At 35.2% G+C, this 22914-nt stretch overlaps 2 protein-coding genes across 2 annotated transcripts in view; one reads left to right on the top strand and one right to left on the bottom strand.

Moving 5' to 3' along the window:
• LOC101891938 (disintegrin and metalloproteinase domain-containing protein unc-71) overlaps nucleotides 1-5684 on the top strand; it is a gene marked incomplete in the record, with an annotated part of 263600 nt that extends 257916 nt beyond the window's left edge. The window contains 1 exon segment of the mRNA XM_059121629.1: nucleotides 299-5684. Coding sequence (XP_058977612.1) covers nucleotides 299-893 — 595 coding nt within the window.
• A 13930-nt stretch (nucleotides 5685-19614) lies between these two features.
• LOC101892113 (uncharacterized) lies at nucleotides 19615-21408 on the bottom strand. The gene has a single exon (XM_005185765.2). The coding sequence runs from the start codon at nucleotides 21406-21408 to the stop codon at nucleotides 19615-19617; it is 1794 nt and encodes a 597-aa protein (XP_005185822.2).
• Between the last annotated feature and the right edge of the window lie 1506 nt (nucleotides 21409-22914).

Here is a 22914-nt window from a genome sequence, read left to right as displayed (position 1 = left end):
TCTTTATCATTTGTTTCTCATTTCATTTTAATTGAAATCTGTTTTAAAATTTCATATTTTTCTTGAGTTACGTTCATTCCGTTACGTTGCGTTGCGTTGCGTTACATTACGTTACGTTACGTTTACGTTATGTTATCGGTTGTTGAGTTGCTTTTCTCGATTTATTCTTCTTCTAATTCTTGTGTGTTGTGTGGTGTACGAAAAAAAAAAACAAAAAACCAAAAACAACATTTATTTGTTTATTTGTGTTTTCGTTACTCCGTGTACCGTTGTTCCTGTTATGATTATTATTTTCTAGTGATGACTTTATTCAAGCTCAACAACAGTTAGCCCGATGGGCGAGTGAGGATGTGGTATCCGTCGTGGTAATGGAGCAGCAACCGTTAGCCGGTACAACAGCGGATTCCCAACAATCCAACGCCGGCGGACACACATCGGGGACGGCATCAGCGAATACCGTTATCCACCACCACCAGCATCAGCACCAGCACCACGGCGATCATCCATCCTCGGTGGGAGCGGCCAATACAACCTCATCGTCAGTCAATGCCCATATGGCAGCGAATATGGCAACCGTGCCAAATGGCATCGTTGTAAGTCAGAGGGACTACTACCCCTCGCCACCCTCCACGGAGACCGAAAGCAGTGGAAGTGTTATCCAACCACTCAATCGTCGCTACACGCTGCAGGGCGATTCAGCTCAACAGCAGCTGCAATTGCATCAGCTACACCAACAGCAGCATCAGCACCCCTCCCATCAGCACCAACAACAACAGCAGCAGCAGCAACAGCAGCAGCTCACCGGCGACAACACCACCACCACCAGCAGCAGCAACAACAGTCAAACCGGTCAAATCATGGAGAATGGTCGCTATCCCGAATATAAGCACTGATAGTATAACACCATCGCTACCAAACGCAAAAGCAACAACAAAATCACAGCCAACAACCACAGCCACAGCCAATATCAGCTTAGCTCCCATGCCCAGGCTCAAATTCATCGCCAAGACCTTGAGCCGCCACAGCCGCAGGAACAGTCATCCCAGCCGCAGCCACAGCAGCAACAACAACATTCGCCTCATTGCTTTGCCCACAAATTACAGGCCATACCCTGAGGCGATTCAGGTGAAATGCTGAATGGCTGGCCTGTGCCTGCCTCAATAAAACCGAACAAATTTCATGCAAATCCTTGTTTGTATGTCTTGCCCTCCCCCTCTCAAACTTTATCTCTCTCTCTCTCTGTCTAAGTAACCGCAAAGTGATGCATGCCCCACTCTCTCGGGTCGATAAGAGGCACACAATCACAGTCAAGAAACATTCCTACTACAACAACAACATGCATTAAGAAAACAATATTGGATCCACTGCAGCAACATCTATATTCTAAACAAACAAACTCGATTAGTTATCTTCAAACAAAAAAAAAAAAAACAAAGAAAACAAGAAAAAACAAAAAAGAATACAAAAATAAGAAAAAAACAAAAGACAAATATTGTGATTTTATACAAAGTAGACGATATTCATATTTTAGTTTAAACAAAACAAAAACAAAGGAAAAGTAATAAATTTAAAGAAAACAAATCTTTAGAAAAAAATTTAACGAATTGATTGATAATGGCCAACAACACCACATCCCCATCCCCCCACACCCACGAAAACAAAAATCACCAACAGCAGTTGCAGACATTGAAAGCAAATGAAACTGCTATCATGCATTCGCGCATAGCAATTAGTACCGCAAATGCCTGCCTCCTCCCACCCTGTGTTTGTCCTTGTCAATTGAATACTCACTCCTTGAGTGCGTGTGTGTGGGTTAGTAAGTGCATGGGTGACATTTGTCTTTCAATGCCAAAAACAATGCAACGCTCAGAACAATTACTTTAGGCTAGTCAAACAAAACGTCCTCTCCCCTCCCCCGCCCCTTTCCATCTAATAGTCTCTCACACATTGCCACCAATGCACTGAATACCACATAGAACACACTTTTCCCTTTCCCACACACTCAAACATGTATAATTACAGGAGTGCATCATACACCTCACACACACACACATACACCACTGCTGTTCTTTGCCCCTGACCACGCTCAATCACAGTCACTTAACGTGTGAACTCTACCGACTGATAATTCTCTCCCCCCATAGAGAGCCAATGATACACAAAATGAGTTCCGCGGATTGTCACTGTGTGGCCGACATCCATCAACGACAAGTTGTGGTTGAAACTGAGAAATTGTATTTGCCGAACATAGAATTTGGTTCTTTAAAGGACGTTATTAAAACATTTTGATTCTTTTCCCAACTTATATATTAAAATATATATAGGGTAAGTCTGCCTAAATTCGGCATGTCCCAGTAGCCGGCACTTTTCATTTTTAAGCCCAAATAAATGAAACTATTGTAACTAAATGTATTTTGTTTACTTCAAATATATTGTCAGCTATCTTTGTGCACAATTTCGCTAAGAAAAGATGAATTATTCTAATAAAAATTAAATGTTTGTCTGTGAAGGTCCTCGACAATTCATATTCTTAAGAAAAGTACAATAAACACGTCGAATCAGTTTAACTAAACAAAAATATTATATTTTAATGAATCAATTTATTATTATTAATTATACTTACAAAAAAATTGGCATGCCGACTGTTGGAAAATGCCATACCGACAATTGGCAAGTGGTGCGACTACTGGCAAAAAAGCATTGTTTTAAAAAAACAACAAATTTATGAAATTTAATAAAAGGTTATTAAAACTTTATTTGTTATTGCAAAAACTATACAAAATTTCGAATCTGAATAAATTAACTTTGTAATAATTGAAAAGTTCCACTCAGAATGGTGAGCGATTAAAAACGCGAAAATCCTAAAAGTGCCGACTACTGGTATACTTACCCTATCGAGGTTTTCAATTTATTAAGAGAACATTTGCAGGATCTTTAAATACTAGATTCAGACCTATGTGTTTTCATTCAAGGATGTATGGAATTAAACTCTCAACATTGTGGCAACAGAGAGTGTATATCATTTGAAAATACAAAACTGTGCCTAGTCGAAGAAATGGACAATACCCTCTTCGTCGTACTTCTCGACAAAAAGTAAGAACTTTAAAATATAACAACTTGCGAAATCCCAAATCATCTTTAAAAGTTGTCAATATTTTTTTTTTAATTAAATTGTTTAAATGTTTAAAAATGTCATTTATGTAATAGAAAGTGAGAGTTGTATTCGAATAAATTGTAACTTCGTACTTTAGCATATTTGTAGCGAACTAAGGTCACTCCCTCCTTTAATTATTTTCCATATTTCATTTAGATGATGTATAGGAAATGGTGTAACACCAAAATTCCCTCTTATATCTGAAGATGTATAAATTAATGTGCTGCTTACTCCTCCTCAACATTAAAAATAACGGCTATAATTGCCGTGTACAATGGAGAAATCTACTACATTTGTTTTAGGAGTTACAATCGCTCAGTTTGGTTTTTCTATAATAGTGGTAGGCAGTTGAAACGGCTTAAATGACCGAATCAACCAAAATAATCGAAATGCGTCAAAGAAAAGATCAACCACAGCATTGGAAAGCTCCTCTCTTCTTCTTCCACGAGGCTTTCATGAGTTGTAAGAAGGAGTATGAACTCCCTTCTACAACCCATGCTAATATACGGTTGAAGAATGCAAGAAGCAAGAATTCTATGCAGTTCAGCTCTCATGCATATTTTACAGGTTTCGTAGTATCGATAGGAATTTTAAAGACAAAATGATTTCAATAGATTCTTGACCTCCCAATCTTAAAATTACCTTCGGCATTTTGAGAACAAATTCATATGCTTTTCTAAATTAGTTTCCAATTAATGACCGATTTAACTGTTATAAATTTCAAAATATCTCAGTTTGAACCATCAACAGCTCAAATTCAATTGCCATTCTTATTTTATCACTCCAATGTAAAATATTTTCCAGTTTACTTCATGTAAATATGTACATACAGAATTACTTTACATAACCCCACCATTAATCCAAATTCCCCCGCCCCTCTCTATTAGACCATAGATAGAAAGTTGTAATATCAATTGAAAACAAAAGAAAAATAAAAAATAAATAAAATAAAACTAAAAGTAAGCATGAAAACACAATTGAAAACAGGCATACATGTAAACGTTACTTTTAAACAAAGACTGTAAATATGTTATAATGAAGTAAAATACAAAGAAACTCAAATAGGAAGCAACTAGATCTCCATTATATGGTTGGTCAAGTTAATGGAAGGATACTTCCATCCGTATAAATATCCCCGACACATTTTCACCCCCTGCCCAAAGAAGATGGCCCTTCCCCAAAAACCAAAAAAAAAGAAACCAAAAAAAAAGATTAAAATCGTTGTATATATGCAAAGTGTATCCATTCATCCATGCCTACTTGTGGTAGGGTGTGAGATACTAGGTTAAAAAAGTAAATAAATTAAAAACTAGGAATAATTAAAATTAATAAAGAAACACAGCATGAAGAACAAATGAATAAAATTAAGTGAACTTTTTAAGTCAACAATAATAAAACAGGTACTACATACATACAGTTAGTTAAATTAAAGCACTTAGAAGAGAATAAAATTAAACAAAGAAACAAACAAAAAAATGAATTATTAAAATTTAAAATAGAAAGAAAAAGAACAATTTTATACAAAACAAATGGCGTAAATTTGAGGAAAACAAATTACATGAAAATCTCAAAATCAATAACAAGAACAACAACCAAAAAAGACTCGAATTTCAAGAGTTTTGTTAGTAAATTTAATAGAAATTTAAATGAAAGCAAACAAAAATTAATGTAGATAACATAAAAGCAACAACAAATGGAAAATACTACTAATACATGCGAAATAAAAAGAAAATAACAATATTGAAAATGTCAATTTCTATAAAACAAAATAAACAACAAGAACAAACACTCGTATGAAAACATACAAACACACACGCGCATCTCATTAATAATTTACAGAAATATTTACACACGCATTAACATCACACACACACTCACACAAAGAGTCTCACATGCAACAAAAATCATTGACACAAATCACAGGACATCAACGTCAACATCATCATCATCACCCACAACAACAACAACGTCATTATGAGTGTGTTAAATATTTAAAAATTAAGAAAACGAAACAAAAAATTAATATTAAAAAAAGGAAACAAAAAAAGACGTTGTAAATGACATAAACTACTACTACTACCACTACTATGGCAAAATGCATTGATAATTAAAATACAATAATTTAATTTAATAATGCAACAAAACTGCAACATCAACGACATTAACAACACAAACAAACCGACAGGCAGACAAATAGACAGACAAAGGGACAGAATTGCAACAGAATTAACCGCAAATTCAATAAACTGCAACACTAACAACAACAAAATTACAAAGTTAATTGTATTGCAAAACAAACAAACACACACACACACATGCATACCATCACACAACACAAGCTCACTCATCGAATTGAAAGCAACAACAAAAATAAAAATCATTGTTAATATTAATCAGTTAATTGTAACAATAATAATAATAATAACGACAACAACAAAGCCATTTCGCAAAAACAAATAAAAAACCAACAACAATAATGAAGCTCATCAAACAGAAGAAAATACTTCAAAAACAAAAAAAAAAAACAAAACAGACAAATAAACAAAACAAGATAGGTAGTATGGACGATCTCAAAAAAAGAAAACAAGAACAACAAATGAATTTACCATGAATACTCATTACATTTATAAACAAGGACAAATTACAATTGATGACATGAGAGAAAGAGAGCCGTTAATACTACAAACAGAAAACACTCACCTCACATAGTTTACAAAAAAAACAAAAACGAAGACAGAAAAACTCAAATACAGGAGTACCGGAAATCATCATCAAAGCCATCATGTTAAATTCATATACATCAATACTACTACCACCAACACTACTACTAGCAACCATCATCAGTGTGTGGTGCATTGAAATTCTTCCGACCTAAATGTTACTTTCCGTTTAGTTAATATTTTAACTATTTAATCTCTCCAATGAAATGAAAAAACTATTATTGAATGTAAATAATAAGTAGTACCATATGAAGGTAGCCCCATTGAAAATGTGGGGAAATAGGAAAAATACCTTAAATTGGCATATTAAAAGCCTGTCATACCAAACGAAAATTGCCTAAATTGCATTTATTGCCACAGATTAAAGTATTCATAATTAAAAGTATTCACATGAATTCGAAAACCTTCAGGACCCTTAAATTAGGAGGTATGCTGGCCATAAAATTATTCTTTCAGTGAGGCTTTCTGATTATAAAATTGATTGTGAATCGCCTTGAAAACCCTAAGAATGGAGTATGGTAAATAATTTTCTTGGAAGATATAATCAACGCCAGGAACCAAGAAAACTGAATAAAAGCCACACTATACCCTAAATGGTGTTACCGTTACCTCAGCGTGGATGAATATATTCCATAACTAATCCCATAAAACTTGCAGATATTAGAGCAACATTCCAGTTCACGGAAGAATCTACTAATTTAAAAATTTTTGAATTTTTTATAGAAAACTAGTTAAACTTGTGGGGAAGTTCGATATAAATGATGCTCTTTTTAAAAAACTTGATACTAAACAAATCTTATTAGTTTTAATTTCCTTACTATCTGAGCGAATTTGTTATGTCAAAGCAAAATTTCAAAACGTTCACTTTTAAATTGAAAATCGCGGAAACACACCAAACGTGGCTATGAACAAATGTTCCAGATTTATCGTAACTACCACAACTGGGCATATGTAAATCGTATACGAATTTTACACCGGTCTAGAATATTTACATTATAGGACAAAGGGATTATTTTGACAAGTTACAAACGGAACAAGAACTCAGTATACTATGGTAGAAATGATCAAAATAGGATGCAACACGGACACCAACTTAAGCCAAAAGGTCACAAAAGATTTATCCGAAGCTCAAAGTTTGTTCATGTTTGTAAGATAGGTTTCAACCTAAATGTTATGGGTTTTTTAAATCATTCGAAATTTTGTTGTTTTAAGGACCGATGCTGATTATACCGCTCAATGTTCGGTGTTATGAAGTTTTCATTCGTTTTTTCTAAGGTCAATATCAAATATCAAATTTTAAGAGGTTAAAAGACTTCAATGTTTCACAGTTGATTTTGATTGGCACAGACAACATTTCTGAAAAATTGAAAATTAAAAATTTTAACGACATTATTTTCATTGGTTCATCTTTCAATAGTTTGGAAGTTCGAAAGTTTTTTCTGTAGAAATTTCTGATTCCTGGTTCCCAGAGAATAAAAACATATTTAGTATTGGCCCTAATTGTGAACACTATCGGAACTTGAAAGTGTTTGTCACCACGAGTTATAGACGATGCCAGATATTCATTAAGAAGATTTGAGGAACAAGTGTGGGATTAGCTTTTTAAAATTCGTTCATGTTAATATCAATTAACATGCAGGAGAAAATTCACCTATCCTTAAAAAAAAACTCTTAGAAGAATTTGTTTCTAAAATTATAGTGCGGATTTTAATACCCTCACATCCTATTCAGAATTTCTCCGATAAATCGTTCACTTCAAATTAAGTTTTTCTCTGAGCAAAATTCCCGTAGTATTCCTGATTTAATTTTAGATACTCAAACCAAAACGCCAAGATAATGAGATGGAATTTTTGATATTTCAAATAACAAACTGTCCTGGTAAAAAACCTGTATAATAATTATTTTCTCCTCAAAGTTTTCAAATAATTTGGCGAAAAACAATTTTTTAGCGTCTATCATGAAATCGAAAATTATATCTCCAAACACTTATGGTGTATTATCCTTGTATATATGCGAGTTCAACATTCGATTTCTACCAAACCAATAAGTCAATACACCGCACACTGATGTCAAAGCTTTCACACATACTGACTATATGTAGACAATACCAACAGGATAACACAAACAACTAAACCAGCGTAAAAAACGTTGGCCGAATAAGCGACGCATAAACTGACACTTGTGTTAATACATATCTAAAACTCGACGTACAGTTAGTTAATGCAATTAATTTGTAAATGGAAACTTTTTTGCCGCAAATGACAAAAACAATTTAATGAATTTATCACAAGTACCAATACACCAAAACAAATACACACACCCACAAACCAATACACACACACACAAGTGTAAATATGTTTAATTGAGATTCACTGAATGTTTTTTGTAACACTCACTCACACACACACAAACAAACATACAAACACAAAAAATACGCATTGCATTTGCACACCACAATTCTGAATGGGCAATCAAAAATTAAATTACAAATTTTAAGTAAAGCAAGAGAAAAAAAACATCAAATAAAATTGCAAAAATAAATACTCCCCCCCCCCCCCCCCCACACCTGGAAATTGAAAACCCCCCGAATTGTGAATTGTGTGCAAAACAGCAGAAACGCCTTGGTCGTTTTTAGTTATGGAGGGCGTATGAACGGTTTACCAGCAGCAATACAAATATTTCAAATAGTTATAAGCCGACTCTAACACACACACAAACACACAGAGAAACAACTAAGCTAACAATAATCTCTACTAAATAGTTATGTGACACTTGTAAACGAATAACAACCAAAAATGCATTTGCATTACCATAAAACCAATTAAAATAAATGATTTCCATTTAAATATGCTCACACCACCACACACTCACGTATATACATACACACACACAGAGGCAAAGCAAACAGACCGCTGGACAAACGCTTAGACGCAAGACAAATAATAATAGATGGTATACAAAAACAAACACACACACAGATGCATACATAACGTGCAGCTCTCATACGCCCCCCAGTTCAGATAAATGATAGGTTTCTGAACGAAAATAAACCTCCACTCGGTCCCCACTAAAAGTGTGGACGAAAAACAAGAACAAGAAGCAGCCGCAGCAGGAGAATACGACGATGCCGACGACGACGTAGTACTTATCTAAGAGCATAATAGGAAATTGAAAATAGCCAGAAAGGAAGTAGGAAAGTATGTGAACAGACGGACGGACGGAAAACGGATGAATGAATAGTTGATGAAAATTTATAGAGAAAAATACAAGTAAACATACCAAACCCAAATTCTAAAATTACTTTATAAGCGTACTTTGTATAGGAAATGGTATACTAATGCAAAAACAAACACAAATACAAAATCAACAACAGCAACAACAAAATAAAACAAACAAACAAAAGAAATGAACGGAAACGGAAATAGAGGTAAGCTAAGTATGTAAATATTAATTTTAAAATAAATTCAAAAACATATTAGGGTTCATCACTCCATTTTCTTTTGAGGCAAATGTTCTGAAAATTATTATGAGATTTTTAATTTTTCTACAGAAAATTTACTGCAGCAAATAAAGGATCTATAATGTTTCGAAATGTTCTAAATAAAGATATTTCATGAAAAAAGTGTCCCTTTACTGCTAAAACACAGGCTCGGTGTGGGAAAAAATAAATAAAAAAAACTTAATTTTTATCCCTATTGTATCTCTTTGCGAAATATTCTTTTTAATTTTTGAATATCGCGATTAGGAGATAATTGTGATTGTGTTTGTAGTTCAGTTCAAAATGCTGCCTTCATAGCTATGAAACTCAAAATTAATCTTTTATGAATCAAAAACAATCCTACTTTCAAATGGACTTGTTCATAATATCTTCTACAATTTGTCGCAAGTGAAAATGCAGAAGCAGTGACAAACCCTAATACGCCTACACTCCTACACACACACCCACACATCGACCTATCTACACGTACTCAATACACTTAGTCCAATAACTAAATTTACGAGTGTGAAAGACATTTTCTAGCACTAACGACACGACAACAACACTCCCACACACACACACACACACTCATCCTAGCCCCACAGACATACATACATACATACCTACACCAAAACACTCAACAACACTTTCTCTTGGTATGAAAATTTAAATATATTTAATTAATAAATAATAAAATAATAATAATAATAATTATAATGATAAATAATAAAAAGAACTGCGTACTGTTGTGACTTTTATGATTAAATATTAAAAACAAAAACAAATATAAAAAATTGACAAAAACAAAGCAAAGGTAAATAATGAAAAAAAAAGAAAGAAACCATAATTATATTATTAACAATAATAGTGAAACAGCAACAACAACAAAGAAAAACATTACCAACAACAACATAAAAACAAACAAAGAAAAAATATTAAATAAATAATGAATGTGTTTGCAAGAAGTTCTTAAACTAACAAAAACAAAAAAAAAACTCACACTTTAGTATTTAGAAAAAAAAAAACAAAACAAAAGAAAAACCAAAAATGAAATCGATTGAGAATTCATTGATTTAATTTTAGTTAAATGAATTATTGAAATAAATTAATTAATAAAACAAAACCAAAAACCCCAACAGAAAGTAATAAAATACAAACAGCAACAAAATTATTATTGTAAGCAAAATCAGAGAAAAAGAAAACCACACACAACAAATAATTGGCTAACAAACAACAACAACACACGATTGATACGAAACATACAAAATTGAACAACAACAACTAAAACAAAACAAAACATTTTGAAACAACACTAAAAAGAAATAACATTTTTTTGAAAAGACAACAACAAACGAAAAAAATACACATGGAAAAAATGAAAATTTTAAAACTGAACGTTGTTTTATTTCATCCTCCTCTGATACTACGCATCTTTTCCGTCCATCATAGACAGCATCACCAAGTGTAATAATATCCAAGGCATGTACTGTAGCTTAATACCCTTTGCCGTTCCCCCTTTTGTAGTCGATTAGCAAAAAGGTCAAACCATAATAAAAGTAAAACATGGGCTAGTTCCTGCTAATCCCCAATCAATCAAAGTCATCGAACATGTTCGCCATATCATCGATTGTAATGAATAATAATAATAACAACGATAAGCTTTTTCACATACATCTTCCTTCATACAAATACATGGTTGCAATAGGCTGTTTGGTATGACGAACGACTAATGCCGCCCACACTCATACACAAAGGCTTTGAAAACACATTTACCAAATTTTTATTGAAACATAGGTCCATTTTTTATAAATGGAACAGATTAAAAAATAATTTGTCATAAGGGGGGTGTACAAGAAGAGCTTTCTTAGCTATTTCTGGAAACCACTTCCAATTAAGGCTTTGTTTCTTAAGGTGATGACACATAGGACAAGTTTTTTATTTTCTTCAGTCATCAGGTTTCTTCAAAAAAGAACAAAGGTGTATGGGCGGAATTTAAACTAACTCAACCTAAAACCTTTGTTTTTTACGAAGAAGCCAGCCGATGGCTTAGGTATTAAAAAAGTCCTCTATGTTTTTGCACCTTTACACAGGAACAAGGAAGAAAACGAGATAAGATGAACCCCCTGAAAAAAGATTATAGGCTCTTTTTTGTACATTTGATAGGTTTATGGTATACATTTGGAACGCTTCAATCTACTTAATAAATATTTGTAAATAATTTTTCAAAAGAAACTATAATAAAAATGTGAAATAATCTTTGAATATGATAGGTTTCTTCCAATAGTATTTTTTCCGACATTTCTTCTTATTGTCACTGGATAAGAGACCACATTATTGTGCACAGTGCTTTGAAATTGCCAAACAATTTTGGAAAATGTCTACGATAATTGGTATAGAAAATGGAATTAATGAAGCTACGCTTTGGGTTTATATGTCGACACATTAAAAGTTTCCTTAAAATCAGCTAAATTACGACATTTCAGGTTTTTAATGTATAATGGAGTCTGAGTGGTTCGTTGCATAGCGACAAAGGCTCCAATCTTACTTGGCTCGATACCTATTTCGAATTTGGGGATAAGTAGCTGACAAAAGGCCCTTTAGTTAATAATAGAATTTAACAATGTACCCTGAACTGGATAAAGCATTAAAAATTCGGATAGTTTTGGCATATTTCAAGTTTATAAAAAAATGTTTACAGAACAGGGATGATGTCATCATGTTCCGGATACCGTAGTATTTTGTTGTTTATTATTGTTGTTTTTATAAAAACAGGGAATACCTAGGTTTCAAAAAGAGCCACCAATCCTTATCAGTTCTCTTGTTCTTTGCGTGGCTAATATTCTTCCCAAGAGTTATTTAAAAATAACTCCTATGACAAAAAACTTTTTTTACCCAAGCGACGAGATTGCAGCTCAATAGAAGTGGAACCAAAGAATAAAATAAAACTAAAAATCTTCTAAATCTTACAACCGCACTTATAAACATATTTATCTGTCCCCAGTTGTTATGCCTTCGTTTTACATGAACGAAATAGTACAACCATGTACGTTGGTTTTGTCTGTTACAACAAAAACCCCTTCGTAGTCCGTGCCTTGCCTATTAATAGAACAGTGTTGGCATGTTTGTATTGTAGGTATTCCCAGCCTTACCCTCTGGCAAACATTACCGCCTTTCTCCACTTATAAACAAACGTTGTTTTTATAAAAACAACAACAATGGGATTAAGCCTAACTATTTTCCAACAGCAAAAAATGTTTACTTAAACTTCGGAATTGGTAACCTTCTATTGTAATATATAATAAAGACAGGTTTTCTGTTTAACCATGTAGCAATATATCTCCGTTGTAGAAGCTTTGAAGATCTTTATTCATTATTTCACTTCATATTTTGGCCTGTATGACAGCCAATAATTGTTCACTGCATACTTCGAAGGTATACATTACAATATTGCTATAAACATCCACAACATCAGCTTGGTCAGCAATATCATTAATACTAAAATTATCACAAAATCAGCACATGGGAGAGAATTTGTAGCTGTATATATTTTATTCAATTAGCAAGAACCTGTTAGAATCTGCTATTTTTGCAAATTTTACATTTTTTTTACTCCATTGATTTTAAAAGATTTTTCGTCCCGCTAAAAACACGATGATATTGAAAAAGTACCATATCATTACGCTCTCCTTAACCACACGAAGTAGTTCACCATAAAATCATATCCAACTTTTGTAGTAGCTGAACAAGTATGTATCAAAAACCTCTCCATATTCGGTAATTTAGCCATAGCTTCCAGCGGAATTGGTTCGGTATTAGGTGTTGAAAAAGTATTTTACCTCCTGTGGCACAACATTGTCTATACAGGTCCCCGTTATCCTATTGCCCCCCATTCAATTACATATACAGGGTGAGATAAAAGAATGCACAGTCAAAAGCCATAATTTTTACATTTGGTCTTAAATTTTATTGAGTAAAAGCAAGAAAGTCGGAAATAGCTTTAAATTTTAGAATACGTTTAGATTTGTTCAAATTGGTCACCTTTGGCACAAATTATGGCCTTCAAACGGCCAATGAAACCGTCACACGCTGCCCGAATTTTGATCTGCGGCGTTTTGGCCCATTCCCGGCGAAGAGCTTACTTGAGGTGATCGACACTTAAGTATTTTTTAGTGCCAACCTTGCTTTCCGAAATACTCCAGACACAATAGTCCAACGGATAGGTATCCGGAGATTTTGGTGGCCATTGTGCATTGGAAATGAAGCTAGGAACCTAATTTTGTAACCATTCTTGGGTTGGCGCGTTCTGAGTGCGATTATGCTGAGTCCTGTTGGAATGTCCAAGGCCTGCGGTCAAAATGTTTGAGTGCCCAAAGCTTTAATACACCCTCTAGAATATTTTCGCGATATAATATTCGGAATTTATTCTGATGCCACGGTCGATTAATACGGGCGGAGAGCGACCGTCGGCTGTTATGGCTGCCAACACTATCACCATGGCCGGCGTTAGAGTTCTGGTGGCCAACCGAAGTTGCATATTTTCAGCTGACCTCTTTGGCAAGTAAACACGATCATTTTGTTTGTTAAAAAACTGCTGGACAACGAATGTTTTCTCATCGGAGAAAATCAGTTCACCACTTTCGGCCAAGCGAATCAACTCCTTAGCTCTTTTGTGTCTATTTTCTTTCAGTTGTGGTGTACGTTTTTGAACTTTTTGGAATTTCAATGGCTTTACCCTGAACTCATTGTATAACATTTGCCGAATGGAATTTTGCGATATAATCAGCTCACGAGCCAATTTTCGGACACTGCTACGTGGGTTTCACGGGTCCACATAGGTTCATAGTTTTCTTATGGCGATATTTCAATTTATTGGATATTTCCCTTTTTTCGGAATTTGCCGATTTTAGCCACATTTTCTAATGCAATAATTTAAATTCGGTGCTTGGATTTCGTAAAGGGTGCTCTACTATTGTTGCAGAACAATTTTTATGTAGGTCAACGTTTTTTCAGAATTCCGTCAAATATTGGAATTTTGGTATTATCAAACATATTTTTACATAGTTATCCAAATGGTGAAAGGTATAAATGCTTCGGTCCGGCCGAACTTAACTGTTTTTATACCCTCCGCCATTCTGTGGAGGGTATATTAACTTTGTTATTCCGTTTGTAACTCTTCGAAATATTTATAATAGACCCTACAAAGTATATATATTCTGGAGCCGCATATAATTCTAAGACGATCTAGCGATGTCCGTCTGTCTGTCGTAATCACGAATTGAGATAGAAGGCTAAAATTTTGCATACATGCATAGTTTATCAGTAGGCAGGTTAATTTCGTAAATGGGACATGTCGGTTCACGTTTCCGAATAGCCCCCATATCACTGTACCTACCGACATTCGGTATTTTCATGATTTTAGCGACAGTATTTACCGGAATTATTTCAAATTTCATATTTGAAGTTCTAATGGGTACTGCAGCCTATGACAAACATTTTTGTATGCATGTCCACGTCTTCGTATAGCCTCCATATAACGGCAGCTCCCGATATTCAGAGTTTTGATGATTTCAGCAACATTATTCATCGGAATCGTTTCAAATTTCGTATTGGGAGATTTTAATAATTACTACAACTTATGGAAAAACATTTTTTATTTTCATATTTACTATTTCAAATTTCGTATTTGAAGTTCATAATGACAAAAATGTTTGTATGCCGGTCCACGTCTTCGTATAGACCCCATATGACGGTACCTCCTACTACTCGGTATTTTTATGATTTGTGCGACATTATTCACTTGAGTCGTAACAAATTTCGTATTTAAAGTTGGAAAATGGTACGACAGCCTATGACAAAAAAAGTCGTATGTAGGTTCACGTTTTCGCCACATTACCGTTATTCTATTTAAAATAATTTTCTTTTGCAAGCCACTTCTAGCTTCATCAACATCATAGATACTAGACCCGTTCATTAGTGCCTCTTCAACAGCTTACATTTGGAACAGAAACACAAAGGTAAACGCTCCTCATTTGGCTTTTGCATTTTCATTTCGAATCCCAAACTTGCAATGTAACATTAACCTTAACATTTCGAAATGCCATGAAAACCAATAACTGTTTAATTTTTAAGAGATTTCAGGTGCTAATTAAGTAACCACAAAACAACAAATCGCCAAAAACTGAACTGATGGATATCAATCCAATGGAATCCACAAACCAAAACATCACAATCAATTCATGCGCATGCGTTCATTTGGTAAGCATTGACTGGAATTCATGTTGAACCATCGTTCACGAACCTATGACTCATAGTTTCTATCAATCTAATGCAATTTCACCCTTTCACCAAGATGTAACCCTGTGCGGCATTTGAGTATCTGTTTTCCTTACAGTCTTTTCTATTTGCAGGTTAGCACACAAGTAAGCTATACCAAGCCATTCAATAGAGTTGTGACTTCAAATCTAAGGTGATTCTTTCCCTTCATCATCCATGCGATAACCAACCAGCTCAGCTTTTTTGCAATTCATAGTCATTCGATTCTAGAATTAATTCAAGTATTTTCTTTTGTGTTTTCGAATCGCGAATACATCAAACTAACGTCAGACACAGCTTTTAATGAGTTTTTAGCAGCCTTTTTACGTTGAAGCTTTAAAACAGTCCCCAGAATCGTCTTTCCAAAAAAATGAACTTTTTCTTTTCTTTTTGCCTACTTTCCAGATATTATCGCTGATATCAAACCAAGCAGGTGTATCCGGTATGATGGACAAACAAAAAGAAATCAATGGGGAAATGGTGACACTGGAGCCGATGTCACCATTACTCAATCACTCACCCACTCACCAGCGTGTGCGTGTGTCTCTGTCTCTGTCTCTATCTCTCTCTGTATCTGTATCTGTCTCAACCACTGTTTTATACCTTTTGGGTGCTAAAATTCTAAAAACAAATCAAAACCTTTCTAGAATGTTTAATGTAATTTGTAATTTAATAATATCGTTTTATTGAGTTTTTGTATAAACACATTTTTATGTTAATCTTTTACAAATGCTAATGAAGATGAATTTGTTGGTTAGCCGTAAGACTAAGCGACGTTGAGGAAAATCAAAAAATGCGAAACAATCAATGGTTACTCGCATGAATTGAACAACCGTAGCAATAACAAATACAAAATAAAATAAATACATTTTTTGTAAAAATTACAAATTTCAACACAAGTCTAGGTTAGGTTAAGCCTTAGTTTTTAACAAATTGCAAAGATATTGAATAACAATAAATATTATTATAGTTACAAAATGTTGTTTTAATAGGTAAGAGAAATTAATGTGGCCTATGAAAAGTATTATAGAAAATACGTTTTTGGGTTGTGACCATAAAGGGGGGAAATCTGCTCTGTATGAAAGTAAATATCTCAATTATAAAAAAAATGTGTAAAATTTAATCGATATAATTTTGTATTCCCCTTTTTAAATTGATGAAAATGAACAAAAATAGACACAACTTCATTGACAACTGGCTAGGTGTTTCTGTCGAAATGTTTAGTTTAATCAAGCTGAAATGCACATATTGAAATTGTTTCGATTTTAAATGCCAGTTTCTGACTCTAATTCATTTTGTGCGCTGACACAAATTTTGTTCCACTACTTTTTCTACTTTTCTATGTGCCCTCGCATTAAAATGACGATTTAAAATAAAGAGGCGACATCTTCACTACCAGAATATCATAATCCACGGTTGGTGTCAAGGCTAAGTATGCAAAATAAAAACAAAAAATAGAACCCACAATAAATCCTACAAAGGATAATCTATTACATTTTATTGTGTATACCAAACCAACTGTAGTTACTGGTTTTCTTAACAGAGTTCGACGAAGTCATATATTAATAACAGATGGCGCTATGTGGAATAACTAGAATCTTCAAAGGTGGAGTAACTAGAATCTTTCAATATAGTATGGAGGGTATATTAATTTTGTAATTCCGTTCGTAATACCTCGAAATATACATTTTAGACCCCACAAAGTGTATTTATTCGTGATCAGCATAAAATTCTATGGCGATTTAATGATGACCTCCGTTCGTCTGTGGAAATCACTCTAGCTTCCTAACGAATTTAAGGAGGTTGATAAAATTTTACACAAATATGTGATTCGCCAGCAGCACTTTTGATATTGAATATGGGCTGAATAGGTCCATGTTTAGTTATAGCCCCCATATAACGGTACCTCCCTATATCCAGTATTTTGATGATTTTAGTGACATTATTCATCGAAGTTGTCTCAAATTTCGAAATGATATTTTGTAATGCTTACTACAGCCTGTAACAGAAAATTGTCTCTGCCGGTCTACATCTTCGTATAGATCCCAAAATAACGGTAACTCCCTGTACTCGGTATTTTTATGATTTTTACAGAATTTCTAACGGATTCTATTTATACCCTCAGTCATATGGTTACAGAGGGTATGATTTGATACGGTAAAAACGTGCCAGTCGAAATAACGGTATTAGTTAGATCCTAGGTCTCTTTGGAAAAAAATTCAGAACATTTGGAGTCGATCTAGTTATGTTCGTCTGTCCGTCTGTCTGCCTAGCTGGTGCGCACGATAACTCTCAAAGGGGTTGCCGATTTGATCCAAACTTGGTACATCGTAATATTCTTGTAAAACTTCGGAGATGGGCAATATCATTCCACTCATTCTGGTACCTCCCCCACAAAATGTCAATATTTTGAAAGAAAATTATTTACTGCAAAGAAAAAGAGAGGACAATCCGATTTGGCTCCAACTTTGCAAATCCAAATATTTGCGTCAGTTATTGGTCAGGGGCGAAAATGGTCCACTCCTTCTGGTACCTCCCTCACAAAAGGTCAAAATTTTGAATATTCTGAAGCTCATAAAACACGAAATAGATATCTGATTCCATTCAGAGTTGGAAAATATCAATATTTCCATCAGCACAAGATCTGTCTATTTTTAAGTAGAGATCGAACCATTCCTTCTGGTACCTCCCCCACAAAGGATCAAAAACGATCATAAAATCCGAAAGAAGCATCCGGTTCTCTTCAAATTACAAAATTTTTATTAACCTAATATGAATATGAAATATGTCGGTCCACTCCTTCTGGTACCTCTCTCAAGGGTCAAAATTTTGAATATTCATGGAGCTCATAAAATACGAAATTGGCATCCGATTTCATTCAGACTCGGCTCATCTCAATATTCCCATTAGCAAAAGATATGTTATAAAGATGGTAGAGATCGCACAATTTCTTTTGGTACCTTGCCCATATAGGGTTCAAGATTTTGAGGAACCAAACGCTCAAAAAAAAAACGAAATAAACATCCACCTCAAATTACCCACATACAAACATTTTTGCTAACACAAGATCTGTTGTGAAGATGATATACAGCTGCCAAGCCCTTCTGGTATCTCACACACAAAGGGTCACAATTTCCAATACTTTTATCTGTCATAACTTGCGAAACAAGTCGGCGATTCTTTACAACTTGCTATATCTAAATATTTCTTTTTATCAGAAATCTGATATGAATATGTAATTTATCTGAATTTATGGTTTCGCATAATATAGAATATAAATCTTTCCAATTTCCTTCAAAATTTTTCATATACCAAAATTTTTATCTGTATTAAATGAAGTATGAAAACGGAATATTTCAGTCCGATATATCTGTTACCTCATGCATATTTCCACATTTTCCAAAAATATGCAGATATCTTATATAGAGTACAGGAAGTAGGAAGTTACTTCAGAAACGTATTGGTCAATATTGCCCAACTGCTTCGAAACCTCTCCCATAAAGAGTCAACTGTTTGAATAAACATAACCCAAGGCAGGGGGTATACATCGGTATCGGTAGGCAAAACCGACTGACACTATTTTACTTGTCATTTATCAAAACAATGGCGGGCACACTCAGAACAAAATTGTAGACTGCTGAAGTAGTACCATGTGTTTGGCGATCTTAATATTGAAATGGAAGCATTGATTTTTTTCGTTTTAATTACTTGTTTATTTGGATTAATTGAAATAAAGTAATCTTTCAATTTTTGACGAATTTTGTTCCGCTCCTATAATAAAATTCACTTTCAAACTTCTTTTCTTTTTGAATTCTGCTCGATGACTGCAGACATCCGTTGTGTTATTTCTTACCGTCCAACTTATATTTTCCAAAAAATATTCGTCTGTGTTCAGTAAATCTGTCTGCGTCCCTTGATCTGTATGATTTTCGTTGGTCGCAACATTCACCTCAATAATATATAATAAATATACGGAATCTTCTAAGGATACGTTTCAGATTTTCCAACACAAATGCCAACAACGACAGGGTGTAACCTCCACCCAAAACATACCAGCCAAATTGAAAATGCTCCAATAGCAATGGTCGGGCCACTTGAAATTCAGTTTTCTTTAGCGTTAGCATGCCGGAACAATATGCATCTTCGATTGAATCGCGTGCCCATTTCTCAATTAGGCCGGCAGCGGCACAACGCAGCAGGAAGCGATTCAATGGTAATTCGAATTGGGAATGTGGCGGCATTACAAATCCAAAGGGCACAGTGTTGATGCACTCCTCGACAATGTGTTTGGTCGGTTTGAGAAGATGTTTCTCTTGATTCAAGACAAACTGAATGCGATCAATTAGAGCTGAGAAAGTCAACGTTGACCTTAGGTCCAATATATCTGCTATCAATTCGGATGGTGAACGAGGCTTTAGTAGGTCCACAAACCCCTTGGGAAGGCCTCGATTGTCCAGTATACTTGGTATGTCGTAGTCAATGGTCTCAACTGCCAAATTTCTCTTCACCAATTCATCCAGCGTCCTAATCTGCGGGCGGAATGTTAAACCCGAAAAGAAACTGGTCAACGAAGCCAGATACAGATTCGAGAGAATGAACGCCAAGGGTACTATTAGCATGAACCACAAAAGGTGATACCATCGAACACTCCGACTGCAGCAATTTCCAGGAACGGGAAGAAATGCCAGAAGACGAAATACTTCTAAAAAAGTTCGACCCACATCAAGACGATTGCATTTGCAGCGTCTATGGGTACTGGTCCAGTTCAAGAGTCGAGCCAGACTCAACCAGACCCAGGATCCCAGGAAACACAACCAAACATCCACATCGAAGGGCATGATAAAATACTTGTATTTTTCCAATTCCTTTGCTGCTGGAACGACAATACATCTTCGCAGCATGCGAATTGGGTAGCTCAGTTGGACGCCCTTGTGTGGCACATAGGGGTTAATAGACAGTTCCACATCACCCTGATTAATTTGCTGCAAAATTTCCACAATGTCCAATGTTTTATTCGGATAATAATATGGTAAATATAAACTGGCATTGTACTCCTTGAGGAAGGCCCGGAAAATATTGGCCACATATCCCGAAAGCGGTTGGCGTTTCTTCCCCTTGCATTCTCTCCTTTCGAACACCCTCGGTGGGTCATATTGCGCCGTTGCTTTAATCTGATAGCCATGCAGATTGCGAAATTTATCCGGAAATAAATTAAAGCTTGTGGCGTTGCTCTTGTCCAGAATTGAATTTTTTAAAAATGGATTATAATTGAAAATCTCAAAGCGTTCCTCCCTAGGCAGCTCATTATCGACCAGAATGAGGGTGTTTATCAGTCCCCGCTGCCAACACCATTCGAAATGTTCTCCAATATTCAGCTGAGCTCGTTTGCCGTTCGGTGGATTGGTAATGAATACTCCTCGTACTCGACTTTGCATCTCCGACAGGGCATTGTTCATGTGATTCCAAAATGAGCGCCGGCGAAGGTTTCCAATGGCCACAAAGAATATGTTATTATTAACTCCAGCATCATTTTTCAAATGTATCTCGCCCGTGTGCTCGGTAATCACTATTTTCGGTGTGGTCCATATTTCGGCAGCTCGAATGTAACGTTCAACCTCAAAGGTGCTTCCAAAAAACACCAACGTTTGAATATCGTGGTTGTAATGTGCTCCGGATATTATGTAATTCAATTCTCGCAAATGCCACGATGTTAGAGTGAAATTTAAAAATAACTCCAATGCCATTGCGGTTGGCTAACGAACTAACCAACGCAGCGGATGATGCGATGTGTATGTAAAGCATATGCATTTGCAATTTTTGGTTGAAGGACTACAGGAATGGGCAGGTAATGGGAGGCTTGTTAACGCATTTGCCATCATTCAAAAATTACAAATGCACTGGTCAATACACATATAGTGAGATGAAAAGACTGCAGAAACTCCAGACAGCTGTTAAAGTTATTCCAGTAACAGCTCATAATATTGTTTACAAGCGTACAAAAGCATTTTGGTGAGAATTTTCCAGAAAAAAAGTTATTCGTGATGGATTTCAAGCGTGATTTCTTTATATTTGGCTGGAAAACCACTAGTGGCTTTCGCGAGCACTCCAGCATTTAAATGTGAATAAATCTTTTGTGTCTCGTACCTTCGCTCGTTACCGTAGCTCGACGTCAAGTCGACGTGGAAGAAAGCAGCAACATCAGCAGAAATCGTTCCAAAAGTAAAGAAGCGACTTGATCGAAACCCGCGTTGCAGTGGCCGAAAAATGGCTCCTGAGCTGAACATATTGCAATATTCCATTCGGCAAATATTGAAAAATGAGCTCGGGGTAAAGCCATTGAAATTCCAAAAAGTGCAAGAACTTACTTCGCTTGGCCGAAAGTGGTGAACTGCCGAATTTGGTTTACTCCGATGAGAAAACATTCGTTGTCTAGTAGTTTGTAAACAAGCAAAATGATCGTGTTTATTTGCCAAAGAAGTCAGCTAAAAATGTGCACCTTCGGTGGGCCACTAGAACCCAAGTGCCAGCCATAGTGATAGTGTGGGCCGCCATAACAGCTGATGCTCGCTCTCCGCTCGTATTAATTGACCGTGCCATCAGAATAAATGCCTAATATTATCTCGAAAATATTCTGGAGGGTGTATTAAAGTCTTGTCACGCAAACCTTGGGCATTCCAACAGGACTCAGCAACATCGCACTCAACACGCGCCACCCAAGAATGGTTACAAAATGAGGTGTCTCGCTTCATTTCGAGCGTACAATGGCCACCAAAATCTCCGGATAAAATCCGTTGGACTATTGTGTCTGGAGTATTTTGGAACGCAAGGTTGGGACTAAAAAATACTAAAGTGTCGATCATCTCAAGCAAGCGCTTCGCCGGGAATGGGTCAAAATACCGCAGAGCAACATTCGGGCAGCGTGTGGCGGTTTCATTGGTCGTCTGAAAGCCATAATTCGTGCCAAAGGTGACCCATTCGAACAAATCTAAACTTATTCTAAAATTTGATACTATATCCGACATTTTTTTCTTTCATTCAATAAAATTTAAGAAAAAATGTAAAAATTATGTCGTTTGACTTTGTTGCAGTTTTTTTTACCTCACCCTGTATATGTAACGAAATTGATTCTCTTCAAATACTTTGTGATTTTACAATAACCACATACAGAAATGGAAAAATATAAATCAATCATAGTAACATATTTAGTACGGTGGGTGAAAGGGAAGACCAAAAGAGGCCTCCTGAGCAGA

The sequence above is a fragment of the Musca domestica genome, unplaced genomic scaffold, assembly GCF_030504385.1.
Source record: "Musca domestica strain aabys unplaced genomic scaffold, Musca_domestica.polishedcontigs.V.1.1 2, whole genome shotgun sequence".
Lineage (NCBI taxonomy): Eukaryota > Metazoa > Arthropoda > Insecta > Diptera > Muscidae > Musca > Musca domestica.
Note: the sequence above shows the minus strand (reverse complement) of the source record. Positions and strands in the feature narration are given on the sequence as shown.